General features: G+C 44.5%; 1 protein-coding gene across 2 annotated transcripts in view; it reads left to right on the top strand.

Annotated features, from left to right (window-relative positions):
- The window catches only part of CDC14A (cell division cycle 14A), a 181,587-nt gene that overhangs the window by 26,502 nt on the left and 136,691 nt on the right, over positions 1-18,394 (top strand). For both annotated transcript variants that reach the window (XM_021715861.1, XM_021715862.1), the window contains exon 3: positions 5,590-5,682. In XM_021715861.1, the coding sequence (XP_021571536.1) occupies positions 5,590-5,682 (93 nt within the window). The remainder of the gene's footprint in view (positions 1-5,589; positions 5,683-18,394) is intronic.

The raw sequence follows: 18,394 nt of genomic DNA, 5'->3' as shown, positions 1-18,394 counted from the left end.
CGACCTGCTGGGCTCCGGCGATCTTTCCGCCTCAGCCTTCCAAGTAGCTGGAATTACAGGTGTGCGCTACCACACCCGGCTAACCACTAACTCTTTTAAAAAGTTTGTCTTTGAGCTTGATTGAACCACCTTTTGCTGTTGAATATTACGTAGCTTGCGGTTTCTGGTCCCGAGCTGAACGCACGCATGTTGGTATTTGTTGCCATAATCTGAGGGCAGCCTGAGCTGTTGTTGTTTGCATGTAGCTTGCCACCATTTTCCTCTTTCTGAGTCACTGTAGCTTGCTTTTCATGATCCCACAGAATGAACCCTTCACATAGCTCTTCTTTCCAGGATAGAGAATGTCTGTCTGGAGTTGATGCCCTTATCTTTTTTTGTTTGTTTGTTTTGAGTCAGAGTCTCACTCTGTTGCCCAGCTTGTAGTGCAGTGGTGTGTTCACGGCCACCACAGCCTCGACCTGCTGGGCTCAGGCGATCCTTCTACCTCAGCCTTCCAAGGAGCTGGAACCACAGGCATGTACCACCACGCCTGGCTAGTTTTTGATTTATTGTAGAGCCGAGGTCTCGTGATGTTGCTCAGGCTATTCTTGAACCCCTGAGCTCAGACAGTCCTCTTGCCTCAGCCTCCCAAAGTGCTGAGATTAAAGACATGAGCCACCGCGCCTGGTGACACCCTTATCTTAATGTGTGTTGTCCTATTACACCCATCATTATACTTTGGTTTACGAGTGCCATTAAGTATTTCTTTGATAGCCACTTATCATGATTTCTATACAAGGGGTAAAACTTTGACTCTCAGGTAAGCAATAAAGGTCTGGAAATTTCTGCAGGCTTCATTATGTTAATGGATAGATAGTACTAAATCCTAACTTTTACCTGCTATTTTTTTGCCCTGTTCAGTGAAACAATTACTGTCCCTGTCATTAAGACCATCTCACTGATCCCTGTGTGCTGTGACCGTATTCCTGTGCGGCTCTCCTCTTCTGTTTGTAATATGCCTGGGCCAGTATTGAGCATCAAATGTTTACTAGACTGTGAGTGTCTGGGGTTGGAAGTTGGGGGTCCCTTCTCCTTGTTACCGCATTGCTCGGGAGAGTGTCTGACAAGCAGCTGCTGCTCGGCTCAGTTCACACCAACAGAACCAACAGAACTTTCTTTACTGCAGTGTCCTGGCCAGCTGGTCACCCATGGGCTGCATTCAGTCCATGGCTGGGTTTTGTTGGACGTGCTTAAAAAAATGTGGATTCATAGGCAACATCTGTGGTGTTTGAAAACTTCCCCAGAATTCTAGATTTTGAACTGATTTTAAACATTGTAGTATTGCACAAGCTGTGAGCAGATGCCTGTGTGGAAGCAACGGGTTGGTGCAGAGCTTGCCCTGGATGGGGGTGCTTTTCTGGTTTGTCAGCTGGCCTACTTCAGACTCACGGCCTCTGAGAGCATGTGAATTTGGAAGCTCTGGGATGAGCTATTGAAGGCAGCTTAATTATGGAATCGACTTATTCCTAAGGTGTTATCACCTGGAGTGCACGAATTTATACATTGTCATAATGTGTTCAGAGGAGCCTGGGTCAATGTGTGCTTTTGTAACATGCTTTCGAGAGCCTTATGGTGTAGTTTGGAATTGCTTTTTTTTTTGAGTTGGAGTCTCACTCTGTCGCCCAGACTGGAGTGCAATGGCCGCTCCTGGCCACCACAGCCTCGACCTGCTAGGCTCTGGCGATCCTTCTGCCTCAGCCTTCCAAGTAGCTGGAACTACAGGCGTGCGCTACCACGCCTGGCTAATTTTTTTTTGTTGATTTTATTGTAGAGATGAGGTCTCGCCAAGTTGCCCAGATGGGTCTTGAACCCGCTGGCTCAGGCAATCCACTTATCACGGCCTCCCAAAGCGTGGGATTACAGGCTGAGCCACTGAGTCCGGCCTGGAATTCCTTTATAGGAGAGTTCTTTTGGGGCTGTTTGACCCCATGGACAGGTTTTAGCATCTATAGAAGATTCCAAGGGTGGGACTAGTCACATGCTCATGCAGCTCTTCTCTGACATTTAGCAGTGTCTTAGAGCAGTGGACATCAGCGTGTGGCCCCTGGACTGGCAGTTTCAGCTTTACTGGAGGGCCTCTTGGAAATGCATGTTATCAACTGAGTGTGGTGGCTCATGCCTGTGATCTCAGCACTTTGGGAGGCTGAGGTGGGAGCATTGCTTGAGGTGCTCAAGACCAGCCTAGGTAGCATTGCAAGACCTTGCCTCGTTTTTACAAAAAATAAATAAATTAGCCAAATGTGGTAGCATGCACCTGTAGTTCCAGCTACTTGGGAGGCTGAGGCAGAAGGATTGCCTGAGGAAAAAACAAATGTATATTCCTAGGGCCTACTGAATCAGAAATTCTGTGGGTGGGGTCCAGTAACCTGTATTTTAATAAATAAGCCTTCCAGGTGATTCTGAACCAGTCTGTCTTTTTTGAATTGAAGTCTCACTCTGTTGCCCAAGCTGGAGTGCAGTGGCACACTCATGGCCACTGCAGCCTCAACCTGCTGGGTTTAGGCTATCCTACAGACACACACCTCCAAACCTGGCTACTTTTTTTGATTTATTGTAGAGATGAGGTCTTGCCAAGTTGCCCAGGCTGGTCTTGAACCTGTGGGCTCAGTCAATCCTTTTACCTTGGCCTCCCAAAGTGCTGGGATTGTGGGTGTGAGCCACCATGACCGACCTTTTTTTTTTCTGTTTAAAAAATTTTTATTTTTTTGAGTCGGTGTCTCACTTTGTTGCCCAGGCTGGAATGCAGTGGCACGATCACAGTTCACTGTGGCCTCAGCCTTCTGGACTCCAGTGAGCCTCCCATTTCAGCCTCCTGAGTAGATGTGACTACATGTGTGTGTGCCACCATGCCTGGCTAATTGACTTTTTGCAGTAATTGGGTCTCCCTGTGTGGCCCAGGTTGCACTCAAACGATCCTCCCACCTTGGCCTCCCAAAGTGCAGGGATTACTGGCATGAGCCATTGTGTCCAGCTGAACTATTCTTTTAAGAGGATAAAACATAATATAGTAACAAAATATAATATAGTTTAGATTTGACTTGTTTGTTATTTCTAAAAAACTTTAGTAATGTCGACCAATTCAACTTGAGACTATTTAGATTCTGAACCACGAGTCTTGTTATGGCCTCATTATTGAGGTTTACACAAATTCTTGTCCTCCATGGGGTGTTCTGGACTGCTCCTGGGTGAATGTTCATGGCAGGCCCTCTCTGACTCCAGGCCTGTGTTTTTCCTAAGACATAGTATAATCATTAGCACCTCTAGTTTGGGGGACACTGTGTCTGGTTAAACTGTACCCCTCTGGCACTGTTAGTATAGCTTTGGAAATGGGTGGAATGTCTCAAGTTGACTGGTACCTGTTCGCTGTTGCTGTCACTTTAGAGGGCTGGCAGGGTCCACTCAGGCTGGGAGTGGCCTGAGGCTTTAAGGCTACAGTTTCAAGGCAGGAATCTAAAATACAAGGTGGCCCATGGCTACAGGTCATGGTTTGCAATGGACTACATGCTGGTGTGTTGCCAGGTGGATGGATAGTTCAGAGTTCTCAGGGTTAGTATTGTCCAATTAGCGTCAGGAAACATAGGGAGTGGAGCTCTGCTGACATTTTTAAAGGGTCTCTGAAAGCATGGATTCTCTGTGTTGTGGTCTACATGTAAGGTTTAAAAAGTGACTTTTATTGTCAATATGGATTTACAGACAGATCTTAAAATATACTTATGTGCCTATATTTTGAATACCATTTGTCAAAATATTATAACTTTTGAAATGTAAGGAAATTGAGCAGATTTCATTGAGTCACATCTGTGTTCTCATTGTTTCATATTTGTTTGAGTTTTGATTAATAATTTAGTTTCCTTTTTTTTTTTTTGAGTTGGAGTCTCACTCTGCCGCCCAGACTGGAGTGCAGTGGCTGCTCCCGGCCACTGCAGCCTCGACCTGCTGGGCTCCGGTGATCCTTCCACCTCAGCCTTCCGAGTAGCCAGAATTACAGGCATGCGCCACCCGGCTGATTTTTTTATTTTATTGTAGCGATGAGATCTCGCTGCCCAGGCGGGTCTCGAACCCGCGGGCTCAGGCAATTCACTCACCTCAGCCTCCCAAAGGTGCGGGATTACAGGCTGAGCCACCAAGCCCGGCAATTTAGTTTCCTTTTAAAAGATCTTTTTTGTCACTGCTCTATATGCTTAACATGTATACAATCTAGCATGTGGATTATTTTGAATTCAGTTAAATACTTGAGCATGCAGCATATTGCCTGGCATCAGCAGATGCTTAATAACTGTTTGAATTCATGAATGTAATATATGGCTGTTGTAGTAAGATATTTGCTAATATAACCCTTTTGATGGTTCATTTTTTTCTATTAACCACTTATTTTCAGATATTAAAAGGGAATTATAGTAGAACATCCTGGAAAGACAATTTTAATACTGGTCTCTGTCTCTCTCTTCTTTTTTGTTTTAGAGACAGGGTCTTGTTCTGTCACCCAGGCTGGAGTGCAGTGGTGTGATCAAAGGTCACATAACCTCACACTCCTGGGCTCAAGTGATCCTCCAACGTCAGCCTCCTTACAGACATGCACCACCATGCCTGGCTACTTTAAAAATTTTTTTGTAGAGATGAGATCTTGCTATGTTTTCCAGGCTGGTCTTGAACTCCTGGCCTCAGGCGGTCCTCCTACTTTGGTCTCCAAAACTGCTGGGATTACAGGCATGATCCACCATGTACCTGGCCATTCATATTGGGCTTTAAAATAACAATTTTTAGAGAAGACAACAGACTTGTTGACACATTTAAAGACCAACTGTATAGTATGAGAAGTACAGATAACTAACTCTCCAGGAAGTAGGAATGGCACATAGGGAGTGAGAGAGGGTGAATAGACTTTCTACATAAGACCAAGAACAAGTCATCAGAAATGACTCCTGCTAATCGGGTGCCAACAATTGAATGGTTTTCTGCTGTGTCAATTACTTTTCTTGGAAAGATTATACTGTCGAATATATTATATTTTATTTATTTATTCTTTGAGTCGAGGTCTCACTCTGTCACCGAGGCTGGAGTGCAGTGGCATGCTTACGGCCACCGCAGCCTTGACCTGCTGGGCTCAGGTGTTCCTTCTGCCTCAGTCTTCCAGGTACCTGGAACTACAGGTGTATACTACCATGCCCAGCTAATTATTTTTTCGATTTATTGTAGAAACGAGTTCTCGCCAAGTTGCCCAGGCTGGTCTCGAATCCCGGACTCAGACAATCCTTTTGCTTCTCGCTCCTAAAGTACTGGGATGACAGGCATGAGCCACCGTGCCAGGCAGATAATATTCATTATATTTTTATATTGTTGATTCTTACATCATGAATGGGCTGTAAAAGGTCTAAACAACCCTCTGCCCCTAATGCTCTCATTTAAATACCTTGGAAATGACAATGGAAAGCTGTTGAATTTTAGGGGTTGGGATACAGCATGAAAGTTAAGAGATGACGTTTGTCGCCTGTATATTTTCACATTGTCTCTGTAGTTACACCAGTTCTTTTTTTTATCTCCTTTTTCTAGTCATACAGTTTATCAAGGAAGAAGATAGTGCACTACACCTGTTTTGACCAGCGGAAAAGAGCGAATGCTGCCTTTTTGATAGGTGCCTATGCCGTAAGTACTTTTTTCATGATTATTTTCTGTAATGAGGACAGTGAAATGAGATTTTGCTATGTTTTCCATGGGATTAGGAGATGAGGGGGATTATTAACAGTTTGGGAATTGATCTGGAATGGAAAAATGTAGGCTAGCATTTGTGGGGAGTTTACTCTCTAGATTTTATTCTCTAGTAGTACGAGAATCTTGGAACAGCAACATGTTAGCTTGAATTTCACAGCTGTATAGGTGTCTTAATAAGCAGAATACCCAGAAAGGACATTTCTAGGAAAAAAATGTGTGTTTGTGTGAACATTATGGGAGATTTATAAAGACTGTTGAGATGTTCCTTTTTTGGGAAAGTAAGAAAGCCTAGATTGCACAGGGAAGGGTTGTTATTATTTTTTGAGTGGAGGTCTTACTCTGTCACTGAGGTTAGAATGCATTGACATGATCATGGCTCACTGCAGCCTCAAACTCCTGAGCTCAAGCAATCCTTCTACCTCAGCCTCCTGGGTAGCTGGGACTACAGGTGTATACCACCACACCCGGCTAATTTTTTAATTTATTGTAGAGACAAGATCTCAATATGTTGTCCAGGCTGGTCTCAAACTCCTAGGTTCAAGAAAGCCTTCCGCTTCGGTCTCCCATAGTGTTGGGATTACAGGTGTGAACTGCTGCACCTGGCCTATTATTATTATTTTTATCAATCTATTAATTCATCTGTAAAAGTGTTTGCACTAGGTAAACTGAGTATAACTCTTTCATACATTATAGCTTTCCTAATAACTAGATAAGACTTGATAAAAGTAATTTTGATTAGAAATTTTGTTCTCTAGAAACACTAAAATGTCATAGGAATGCTGCATGATCACACCACAGAGCCGTAGAGCTGATATTTCTGGAAGTTTCTAAATGTGCTGGAATTGGGCAAAGCCTTAGAAGACAGAAAGCATCTGGGCTCAAGTGTACTTGCAGCCTGGAGTGACTTTCCAGGGATGTGTGTGATACCCAGGTACGAAGTGCTGGTGTCAAGGCAGGGAGAGAGGGTATCATTTTTCCTCATCTTGGGGAGGCCAGTGCTCCTGTAGCCCTGAAGCTGCACTGCTGCGTGACCTTTCAGGGCCCTCATACTAAGATTCTGGTGGAAGGGGGCACCTGCTACGTGACATCACACCCTGCCACATAAAACCAGAAGCTCCGGGGAAGATGCCCGGTGGTGTTGCTGGAAGACCATCCACTGTCACCAGGTGTAGGCTGAGCGGAGTGGCAGGCATCAGCCAGGCTGTGGGCTAAGACCTTGTTTCCAGTATAGGGATGCCCTGCTCTACCTGCCTGTCCTCTCTTGGTGGGCTGTGACCATGCTGGCCATCCCTGGTGTCCCTGTCTCTTGGTTGCTCCGTAGATAGCACTGCATAGTATAAGGAACAGTGACTGGGACTTGGAGAAAGATGTGCCACCCTGAAGGGCTCTGTCCTGATGGATGTGATCTCTCTTAGCTCTGTTTCATTTCTTCATCTGTAAAATGACAGGATTGGGTGTGATAATCCCTGCCTATCCTTCCATTCCTGGGACTCTGGGGTTATTTGTGCGCCAGCCAGGCTGGGGCTCTTGCTTGAACACTGAACATGAGGTTAGCTGCTGGCCTGAAGGTTCAGCCAGATGCTGAAGCTGCATCAAGTACGTGTGTTTATTTCTCCTTTCCCTTGATATTTCTACTCAATTTAAATGACCTTGTGGATTCCAGTCCTGGACCAAGCGGGCCTTTTGCTCAGGTTTGGGGAACTTGTGGCTCTTTCCTGGTGCAGGACCTGCCTTGGAGGGAGGTTGCTGCGGCTTCTTCTTTCCTCCTCCCCCTTCCCTCCCTCGTTTTTTTTTTTACCTTGATCCTTCCTGTCCGTTCTGTGTGGGCCTTCATTCAGGGGGCACCACAGAAGCTCTGAGCTCGTGATGACAGCTCTGTGAGCTCTGTGATCAGGTCCATCTCCTAAGGCAGATGTTTCCAGCCCTTTAAAAGGGGAGGAGCAGTCCCGGCACGGGGGAAGTTGCTGAGTGCAGCCTGGGCTCATCTTACTGCCAGTCATGGTCACTGTCACAGTCACGGTTCCAGAAGCCGTGGGATGTAGCTCTTCTGTGTAGGCTGTCCTGATTGATTTTCTTTTCTAATTTTGGGAAGGCGTTCCCCAGGAGGATTTTTGACACAAACCCCTAATAAAAATGAAACTGGAATTGCAGTGTATCCTTAAAGAGAATCTACACTCGTCTTTGTGTCGTGTGTACATCTTTACTTGCTGATGTAGTCTTGTAAGATGGTCGATCATACATGTTACACAAGTGTGTTGGTCAACTTTTATGAGTGTCACATGCTGCTGACTGAGTACATCTCAGTTTCCTGGGGACATCGTCTCTGGGCACAAGGGACCTTTAAACTTTGGAGCAGCCGTGTGGCCTGTATGGAGCAAGCCAGGAGATTCAAAGGCTGATTGACTAATAAATATATTGACTGACTGGGCGTGGTGTCTCACACCTGTCATCCCAGCACTTTGGGAGGCTGAGGCAGGAAGAGTGCTTGAGCACAGGAGTTCAAGACCATTCTGGGCAACATAGTGCAGTGAGACCTCGTCTCTACAAAAATTGTTTTTTTTTTTAAAGCAGGATTTATTGAGAGGACAGAAAAGCTCCCACAGTGGGAGGGAACCCGAAGGGGTTGCCCTAAAAATTGTTTTAAAAAAGAAATTAGGCCAGTCTTGATAGCTCAAACCTGTAATCTCAGCACTTTGGGAGACTGAGGTGAGGGGATTACCTGAGCCCACAGGTTCGATAACAGTCTGGGCAAATTGGTGAGCCCTCATCTCTATAATAAATCAGAAAATTAGCTGGGCATGGTAGTGCATTCCTGTAGTTCTGGCTACTTGGAAAACTGAGATGGAAGGGTTGCAGGAGCCCAGCATGTCGATGCTGGGGTGGCCGTGAGCATGCCACTGCACTCTGGGCCTGGGCAGTGGAGTGAGACTCCAACTAAAAAAGAAAAGAAAAGAAATTAGTCATATATAGTGGCTTGCGTCTATAGTCCCAGCTGCTCAAGAGGCTGCAGTAGGAGGATCACCTGAGACTGGGAGGTTGAGGTCACGTGAGCCATGGTTGTGCCACTGTACTCCAGCACATGTGACAGAGTGAGACCCTGACTCAAAAAAAATTGCCTAATAAAAATATTTTGAACTAATACAAATCTTTTTTCCTGAGTCTTATTTTTCTCATTTGTAAAATTTGAATAATGCCGGGGTCTCCCTGTTGACCTTACAGCGTTGTTAAGAAGATCAAATATCCACTGCCCGATGGCCCCACTTCATAGATCTCTGGGATGGCTCATGTTGATTGTGGCAAAACAGAACTTGCCATTCCTTCTCTCCCCAAATCCTTGTCTTTCTTCGGTCCTTCCCCTGTAGTAGATGGACTGCTGCCTGTGAGTGGCTGGATCAAAAACAGCGGTCAGAGCTGGGCGTGGTGGCTCATGCCTGTCATCCCAGCACTTTGGCAGACGAGGAGAGAAGATTACTTGAGCTCAGAGGTTTGAGACAAGCCTGGGCAACTTGGCAAGACCTTGTCTCTACAGTAAATAAAAGAATCAGCTGGGCATGGTAGCACATGGCTGTATTTCCAGCAACTTGGAAGGCTGAGGCGGGAAGACTGCCTAAGCCCAGCAGTTCAAGGCTGCGGTGGTCATGAGTGTGCACTCCAGCATGGGTGACAGAGTGAGACACCAACTCAAAAAAAGAAAAAAAAGAAACAAAACAAAGCAAAGCAAAACAACACAATACAAAAACGGTGGTCATTATGATTCCCTTTGTCTCTTTACCTCCCTATGTGCCTGTCTGCAAGTCTGATCAGCTCTTGCTCTGAATACGTGTTGAACCATGACACATCTTTTCACCTGTTGCTGTTGCCTAACCCGAGCCACGGTTTTCATTCACCTGGGTCACTGCCCCAGTCGTGTACATTGCCTCCTCTTTACAGTCTTTCTGCCCTTTAATTTATTTGTCACATAATGATCAGAGCAATCTTTTAAAAATACAAATTAGGCTGCTTCATTACCCTGTTTCAACTCTGTCTAGTGATTGCTAACTGTTCTTAGCATGACATTTGTCTTCCTTCCCAATGCCAGTAATATCTTTTGTGATCTGACCCTGTCTGCCTCTGTAGTCTCCTTGTTGAGGGTGCACCCATCCCCTAGGCCTTCTCACTATGACTATCCTGTGCTTGATTCCACTCGGCAGCCTTGGCATTTCTCTTTGCTCTGTCTGGAATGTTCTTACTTCAGACCTCTGCAGGCTTACTTTCTTCTGATGTTACCATCCAGGAGCGACTTCCTCGCAGATTCTGTCCTGTCCCTCTCCGACCTCTGTCATCCTAGCCCTCTGATATGTTATTTTCTTTACAACACGCTACTCTTTACTTGTTTATGCAGTTACTTGCTTATTATTTCATTTGCAGACTCAATGATACGGCCTTGTCGGTTTTGTTTGTTCCTGTGTCTAGAGGGTGATAAAATATTTAATAAGGGCTCAGGCCCAGGCGTTCACCAACTGAATGGTTTCCTGCTCTCCTGAGTCATGGGGAAGTCCATCTAGGGTGGGCAGGGCGGGTCTCCAGGAGGAGACTAGGTGGCCGGTATGGCTGGGTGGTTGCTGTGGGCAGCAGCTATTTACTGATGGGGTTGGCACTGTTTCAGTATCTCAACTCTGAGTAGCAGCTTAGAGCTGTGCAGGGTACCTTACAGATGCTCTCTGAATATTTACCAAGTGAATTAATAGTGGGTGACGGAACAGGAGAGAAAGAAGATCGTGTGTGGGGGGCTCCTGAAAATGACCAGGTTGATCATAAAATGTAAAGTGGTATTTTCCCTGTTACCAGAATATTTATGGTAATGACTGAGACAAGTGTGGCCTTTAAAGACACAAAATCAAAGCAGACATCATCTACCAAGGGTGCAACTTGGTATACAATGTCACATCATTGTGCGCGCGCGCACACACACACACACACACACACACACACACATTTTTTTTAAGTGAACTCATATTTTCTCAACTTTTTTTGTGGTAAAATACACACAACATAAAGCTTGCTGTCTTAACCATTCACCCAGTGTAGTGAGTCCTCTGGCCTTGTTGTGCTTTGCTTCTGAGTGTGTCCTCCTGTGGCATGTGCGATGTGCCTGCAGTCAGGGCGCTGCTTGTGGTTTCTCTGTTGGACGATGACTTCAGACATTCTGCAGAAGTTTTTATGCTTCTATTTCCTTTTATCTAAGTGGAGGAGAGCCTTCTTTTTATTTTTTTATTAATCAATATTTTTTATTATGGTTTTGTGGTGTACAGTTAAGGGTTAGGTGTACAATTATGTTTCATTCAGGCACCCTGTTGATCAGAGGTGTTTTCCCATCCCCAGACAGATATTTGTTACTGTTTATCCCATCCCCCTCCCCCCCCATAGTTTCCCAGTACCGTCAGTCATTTTCTTATAGTATTACATTGGATGTTCAAGGTCCATTATATGAGTGAGAACATGTGATACTCGGATCTTTGTTTCTGTGAGAGGTCACTCAGTATTATAGACTCTAGTTCCATCCAGGTTGCTGCAAAATTCATGATTTTGTTCTTTTTTATGGCTGCGTAGTATTCCATCGTGTATATGTACCACATTTTTTTAATCCAGTCCTCTTTTGATGGGCAAAATGGTTGTTTCCAGATTCTTGCTATTATGAACAACGCTGCGATAAACATACGTGTGCAGGTATGAGGAGAACCTTCTTACGCTTTATTTCTTAGAGCTGTTGTGATGAACAGAAGGGAGATGGAATGTAGACCATCCTGTTCACTGGGGAGCCTGCCCTCCTTTGTGAGTGATCTTAAAGCCAGGGCTGCTGAAAGTTTTTTTGTTTTGTTTTGTTTTTTGGTTTTTTTGAGTCAGAGTCTCACTCTGTTGCCCAGGCTGGAGTGCAGTGGCATGCTCATGGCCACCACAGCCTGAATCTCCTGGGCTCAGTTGATTCTTCTGCCTCAGCCTTCCAAGCAGCTAGAACCATAGGCATGTGCCACCGCACCTGGCTGATTTTCTGATTTATTGTAGAGATGAGTTCTCTCTGGGTTGCTCAGGCTGGTCTCGAACCTCTGGACTCAGGCAATCCTCTTGCCTCTGCCTCTCAAAGTGCTGGGATGACAGGAGTGAGCCACCATGCCTGGCCTTACTTAGGTTTTTGCCATGTGCTTAAAGACCAAGTCCTCACCAGTATCTGTATCTGTGTTACAATATTGATTTCAGTTCACAGGCTTATGGCAAGAAGGTCAAGAAGAATTTGGATCAGATCACTGTGACTGAAGAATTGGAAAATACTTTGTATGAGGGGAAGTTTATGTGTGATTGTTTAGCTTAGGAAATTTAATTAAGAGTTAAAGGAGTAAGTTTTTCTTTAGCAGTGTGGAGATGCTTAGGCAGTGACTACATTGTGTTTCTTAACCCACGGGTGCAGTCCTTGCGTTGCTGAAGGAGAGGTTTGAGACTCTCCAACCTTGTCTGTGTCAACAGCTTTAGTAGTTATGTTCTACTCCCAAGACACTGACTCACTACAGAGTTCTCTGTTCTCCGCCTGGCCTGGTGGTTGAGAGCCACAGGCCCGCTCGGCTGGGAGTCCCATTGCTAGTTGATGTCCTGAGCAAGTTAGCTAGATTGTCCACACTCTCATTTTTCTCATCTTTAAAGTAGGGATAATAAAGCCAGGCGTGGTGGTGTGCACCTGTAGTTCCAGTTACTTGGAAGACTGAGGCAGAAGAATCAACTGAGCCCAGCAGGTCAAAGCTGCGGTGACTGTGAGCGTGCCACTGCACTCCAGTCTGGGCAACTAGAGTGAGACTCCAACTAAAAAAACAAAAAGTAGGGATAATAACACCCTTTTACGGTTGTGGTAAGGACTGAAGGAGATCATGCATGCAGGTGTCATAGGGGTGTCATCGGTGCTGTGCCTGGTGGTTCTGGGTGGGGAAGCTCTGTGATCTTCCAGAAAGTTTTCTGAGCCTGTGTCCTGCCTTCTGTGACCCCAAGGTCACTCCTGAAGAGCTGGTGGCTGTTCCTACTCTCTGTCTGTGTGTGTTTTTCCTGCCCATCACGTCTCACACTTCAATGTTTCCTTGGCTCAGTAATACTCAGATGGTTGTTAATCTCATTATCGCTGGGGTAATTCACCAGAAGGTGTATGCACTTTTTAATTTCCCGCCTAGGATGTTATTTTAAAGGAAGAATTTGTCCAAACCAAATGAGTTTCTTATTTGTGAGGTGTGTAGTCAGGTGTTCATTAGTTTAGTCAATATTTATTGAGCTCCTGTGAACCTTGCCTAGCACTGTGGTAGGCTTTGAGGAATAAATTAAAAAAAAAAAAAAAAAAGAAACAAAAAATAATGCCTGGCTTCCGATGGGGGAACGGGCGGGCGAACAATAAATAATTGTGAAAAGTGTGTAGTAGATACAGGTTAGGACAAATGTGACTTCATCCAACAAGTGTTTTTGAGCCATGATTACACAACGGGTCTCATTCTGGGCATTGAGAATATTAACTTGAAGACTCCTTGCCTCCTGGGCTCGGGGTCAGACCTGGAGAGAGGGAATCCCCGCAGGCCAAGCCACTAAGGATGGACTCAGGCCGATGGTGCACCATGAAGGCAAAGGGGCTTCTGTACGGGGTGGTGGGGGAGTGGAGGTATTAGTTATTTTACATTTTTTATTTTATTTTATTTTAAATATTTAATGTAAAAGAGGGATAACTTAACGAGAAGACAAGGGTCCTTCCCCCCCTTATAATTAAAAGAAAACTTTGAAAAGTGGCATAACCACGTTATAGACGAAAAGAAAGACGATTCTCCTGCAGTTTCATCATTCTAAACCTGAACTGTTTGTCAGGTGTAACTGCAGTGTAGTTTTGTGAGTTTTTTTTATTTTTTCACCTAGCCTACATTTGTTTTGCCATTTTTCAAGTCAGATGACTAAATTATGTTCTATTTAGAGGGCAGGCTGGTACGTGGTGGCTCACACCTGTCATCTCAGCACTTTAGGAGGCTGAGGTGGGAGAATTACTTGAGCCAAAGAGTTCGAGACCAGCCTGGACAACATAGTGAGAACTTGTCTCTGCAAAAATAATTACAAAAAAACTAGCTGGGCATACTGGAGCATGCCTGTAGTCCCAGCTTCTCTGGAGGCTGAACCCAGGAGACCAAGGCTGCAGTAGCCATGATCATGCCACTGCACTCCAGCCTGTGCAATGGAATGAGGCTCTGCCGAAAAACAAAATAAATTAAAATAAAGAGGGTGGCTGGACTCAGTCTGTGGCTGAGCCTGTGATCCCAGCACTTTGGGAGGCCGAGGTGAGTGGATTGCCTGAGCCCATCGGTTCGAGACCAGCCCCGGCAACTTGGTGAGATCTTGTCTCTACAATAAATCACAAAAATTAGCTGGACGTGGTAGCGCTTGCTTGTAGTTCCCGCTATTTGGAAGACTGAGGTAGAAGGATTGCTGGAACCCAGCAGGTCAATGCTGGGGTGGCTGTGAGTGTGCCACTGCACTCCAGCCTGGGCGACGGAGTGAGACTCCCAACTCAAAAAACAAACAAACAAATAAATAGATAAATAAAAATAAAAAATAAAGAGGGTATACCAGTCTTTGTTTACATTTTAGGTTTCTTTCAAAATTTGTTATAGTGTGGCAAACATCTTTCTGCATTATAAATGCTTCTTTTTATGAACTTTTGTCTTTAGATTGCCAGAAGTAGAATTCATAGATTTTAAAAATTAGCATTTTTAAGGCTCCTAGAGCATGTTGCTATAATTAGGCCACTTTCTACAACATTTGGTATTATGTGAAATCTTGTTTCTTGCACTAGTATATATTGGTGAACATGATGGTTTTAGAAATTTAATCAGTAAAAAGTGCTGCCTCGTTGCTTTACTAGCCATTCTTTTGATTATTAATGAGATTTAATATTCTTGTAGTTTCAGTTATAGGTTTACTACTTTCTTGAGAGTTCATGTTTTTCAATTTGTTTCCTGTATTGGGGCCATTTAACAGTTGAAATGTGGCTAGCAGTCTCTTTCCTTTCTAAAAAGGAAGTCAGCTGGGCATGATGGCAGGAGCCTCTAGTCCCAGCTACTCAGGAGACTGAGGCAGAAGGATTCCTTGAGTCCAGGAGTTTGACACCAACCTGGGCAACACAGTGAAACCTTGTCTCATTAAAAAACAAATAAACAAATAAATAAAATTTTAAAAAGAATCATTTATCTGTGTCTAACTTATATATCAGTAAATTCAGGTCACTAGAAATCATACCCTTCAGTCCAAGTTTCTGAAAGAAATTAGGAAGTCCATAGGCCTTACTTTCTGTTAGTCATCTAAGTGCAGCATTGGTAATTCTGTATGTGTACCTAAATACGACGTTGGTTCATTAGAACTGCCAATAGTGGACCTGTGATTATCCAACACTGTGTTGTCTGCTGAATATGCAGAAAATTATACGCAGAACAGTATTATTTAAAAGTGGTTAGGGTGTGTGTTTAAATCATTGGGCATTGATAACTTGGCCAATTAACTGTTTGTTTTTGTTTTTATTGTTTGGACCAAGTACATTTCATTTCTTATTCTCTAATGCACAATTCGTCCATACATTTCAGAACTGCTCACATCATCTTTAAAACACCAAAGATCGCACACACATCACTTAACATACTATAGGTAAAATTAGCAAGGATGTCGGTTCAAAATAATATAGGCATTTGCTTTAAATATCTATTAGAGCATTTGTGTAGCAGATGCCAGCTCCTACTGTACTGTCATCCTCTGTGGCTTCTTGGTAAGGCTGAGGATCCCGCTGGCTCCTCCTCCTAGAAGCTGGTGGGGAGGAAGGGAGGAGGGACGAGTGGCTGGGCCGGGCATTTCCTGTTCCAGTTCCTTCCGCTCACAGTTTGACAGCAGGAACCCTTTTGTGAGACTGCCTGTGAAGAGCCAGTCGACCCCAGAGCCTCCAGACTTGTGCTGTGGGTGGCTTTAGCGTAGCTCAGGCCGAATCCTGCTGGTCTTCTGCACACGGGCAGGGCAAATGTCGTCCCTAGAGCTCCTTGTAGGGTCTGTGCAACTGTGGGCTGGGAACATGGGCCGTTTGCTTTTAATTTGTGGAAGGTTTGTATCTCAAGTTCAGCTGCATAAAACTTTTCCATATTTTTTCTCCTTTTAGTATCCTGACAACAAGCTTCCTCTGTATAAATAAGCTCTCAGCATTATGTATGCATGCACAGCTACACACACACAAACACACACATACGCACACGCACCCCACATTTAGTACTACTCTATAATTAGTAGAAATGTGTTGTGCATACTTACGATCATTTACTCACAAATTTCTGAACCTTTTCTGTAGCCTTGGAATGATGTATCCTTTCTATGTGAGAAACGTCTGTGGACACGTAGCGTGGGGTGTGTAATAGACACTGGAGACTACAAAGATGGGAGGGTTGAAAAACTCCCTGTGGGGTACAGGTTCACTGCCTGGATGGTGGGTACGTGAAAGCCCAGTGTTCATCACTAGGCAGTACATGTGTGTGGGATGTCAGCAGTTGCACCTCCTAAATACAGTACATCCCCTACCTACAAACCTGCAAATTGCGAACTTTCAAAGATGCCAATGTGTTCGCATGTCCAGTCATGTCAGTGAGTTCAAGTCTCTGGTGTACATTGTCATGTGGATGCATCTTCTGCAAGTGATTTTGTGTGTTTTACTGCACAGTACTGTATACAGGACAGTAGTGCAGTATCTTTGTTTCAAGCCCAGGGTATCTGGAAACAAGTATAAAAGCAGCAGTGATGTATAGCTGGTACTGTATAGCCAGTTGTGTTAGTTGGTTACCTAGGCTGACTTTGCTGGACTTGTGAACAAATTGGACTTAGGCATGCGCTCTTGGACTGGAACTTGTTCTTATGTAGGGGACTTACTGTATATCAAAAGAAAAAGTAAAGTTAAAAAAAAGGTCACGTGCAGTTATTTACATACTGGATTAAGGAATGTTCTTCTTTAGTGCTTGAAATTATTTATTTACCTGTTTGTTGTCTCCCAGGGAAGGAACTTTGTCTTATTCCTTATGGTGGCCCTGAATCTAATAGTGTCTGATGCATCCTAAGTGCCCAGTGAATGTTTGTGGAGTGAATGGCTAAATGTTTCATTGATAAGGAAGTCTTTGTTGGTCATTTCCCACAATTTTGGAGCAGTTTGATATGGAGGGATTTAAAAGCTGGAATGCTTAAAGATAAGCTATGAAGTCAGTACTAATTGTAAAAATAGCAAGAACACAGTGTTTTGTGGCATTTGTTAATTTTCTTAAAGTTACTGGGTAAAGGCCAGGCTGGATGGATCAGCCTGTAATCCCAGCGCTTTGGGAGGTCGAGGTGAGTGGATTGCCTGAACCTGTGGGTTTGAGACCCACTCGGGTAACGTGGCGAGACCATGTCTCTACAATAAATAAAAAATTAGCTGGGCGTGGTAGCGCGTGCCTGTGGTTCCAGCTACTTGGAAGGCTGAGGCGGAAGGATCGTCAGAGCCCAGCAGGTTGAGGCTGCGGTGGCCGGGAGCATGCAACTGCACTCTAGTCTGGGCAACGGAGTGAGACTCCAACACACACACACACAAAAAAAAAGTTACTGGGTGAAACAAGGTGCTTTATATAGAAATGGGCTTTGTTAATACTGTACATATAAACATTTAGAATTAGTATTATGGATGGTCATCTTAAATTAGCCCCAATGTTATTTCTGTTTTTCTCAATCATTGAAATATCCTTATTTATATCTATAAGTAGTTGCTAACAAATGTCAATAATTTTTAAAAACAGTTATCTTTGCAGTTTCAGGATAGTTTTCAGTAAGAAGTTATTCAAATGGTCAAAGGAGGAATACTAGGAAATTTTTTTTTTTTTTGGAGTTGGAGTCTCACTCTGTCACCCAGACTGGAGTGCAGTGACCGCTCCCGGCCACCGCAGGCTCGACCTGCTGGGCTCCGGTGATCCTTCCACCTCAGCCTTCCAAGTAGCTGGAACTACAGGCACGCGCTACCACGCCCGGCTAATTTTTTGATTTATTGTAGAGATGAGGTCTTGCCAAGTTGCCCAGACGGGTCTCGAACCCGCGGGCTCAGACAATCCACTCACCTCAGCCTCCCAAAGGCGCGGGATTACAGGCTGAGCCACCGAGCCCGGCCTAGAAATTTTTAATCAGAGTTGACACTCCACAAATTTCAACCGCATGTATTCATTGAAGACATTATATATTATATGTGAGTGTAACTTGAAATGAGTTAGTCAAGCTTGAGGTGAGAGCATGTCCTGCATGTCTACCAGGCCTCACCTGGCGTCACCTGAGTGGGGCCATTGATGTTCAAGCTTATGCAGATGTCTTGACATTTATTTATGTATTTATTGAGTTGGAGTCTCACTCAGTCGCCCAGGCTGGAGTGCAGTGGCACACTCACGGCCACCCCAGCATCGACGTGCTGGGTTCCAGTGATCCTTCCGCCTTAGCCTTCCAAGTAGCCAGAACTACAGGTGCGTGCTACTATGCCCAGCTAATTTTTGATTTATTATAGAGACAAGGTCTTGCCAAGTTGCCTGGGCTTGTCTCGAACGCATGAACTCAGGCAATCCACTTG

The sequence above is a fragment of the Carlito syrichta genome, unplaced genomic scaffold, assembly GCF_000164805.1.
Source record: "Carlito syrichta isolate Samal-C Ts95f unplaced genomic scaffold, Tarsius_syrichta-2.0.1 Scaffold307934, whole genome shotgun sequence".
NCBI lineage: Eukaryota > Metazoa > Chordata > Mammalia > Primates > Tarsiidae > Carlito > Carlito syrichta.
The sequence above is the reverse complement of the archived record's forward strand: the minus strand, read 5'-3'. Positions and strand labels throughout refer to the sequence as shown.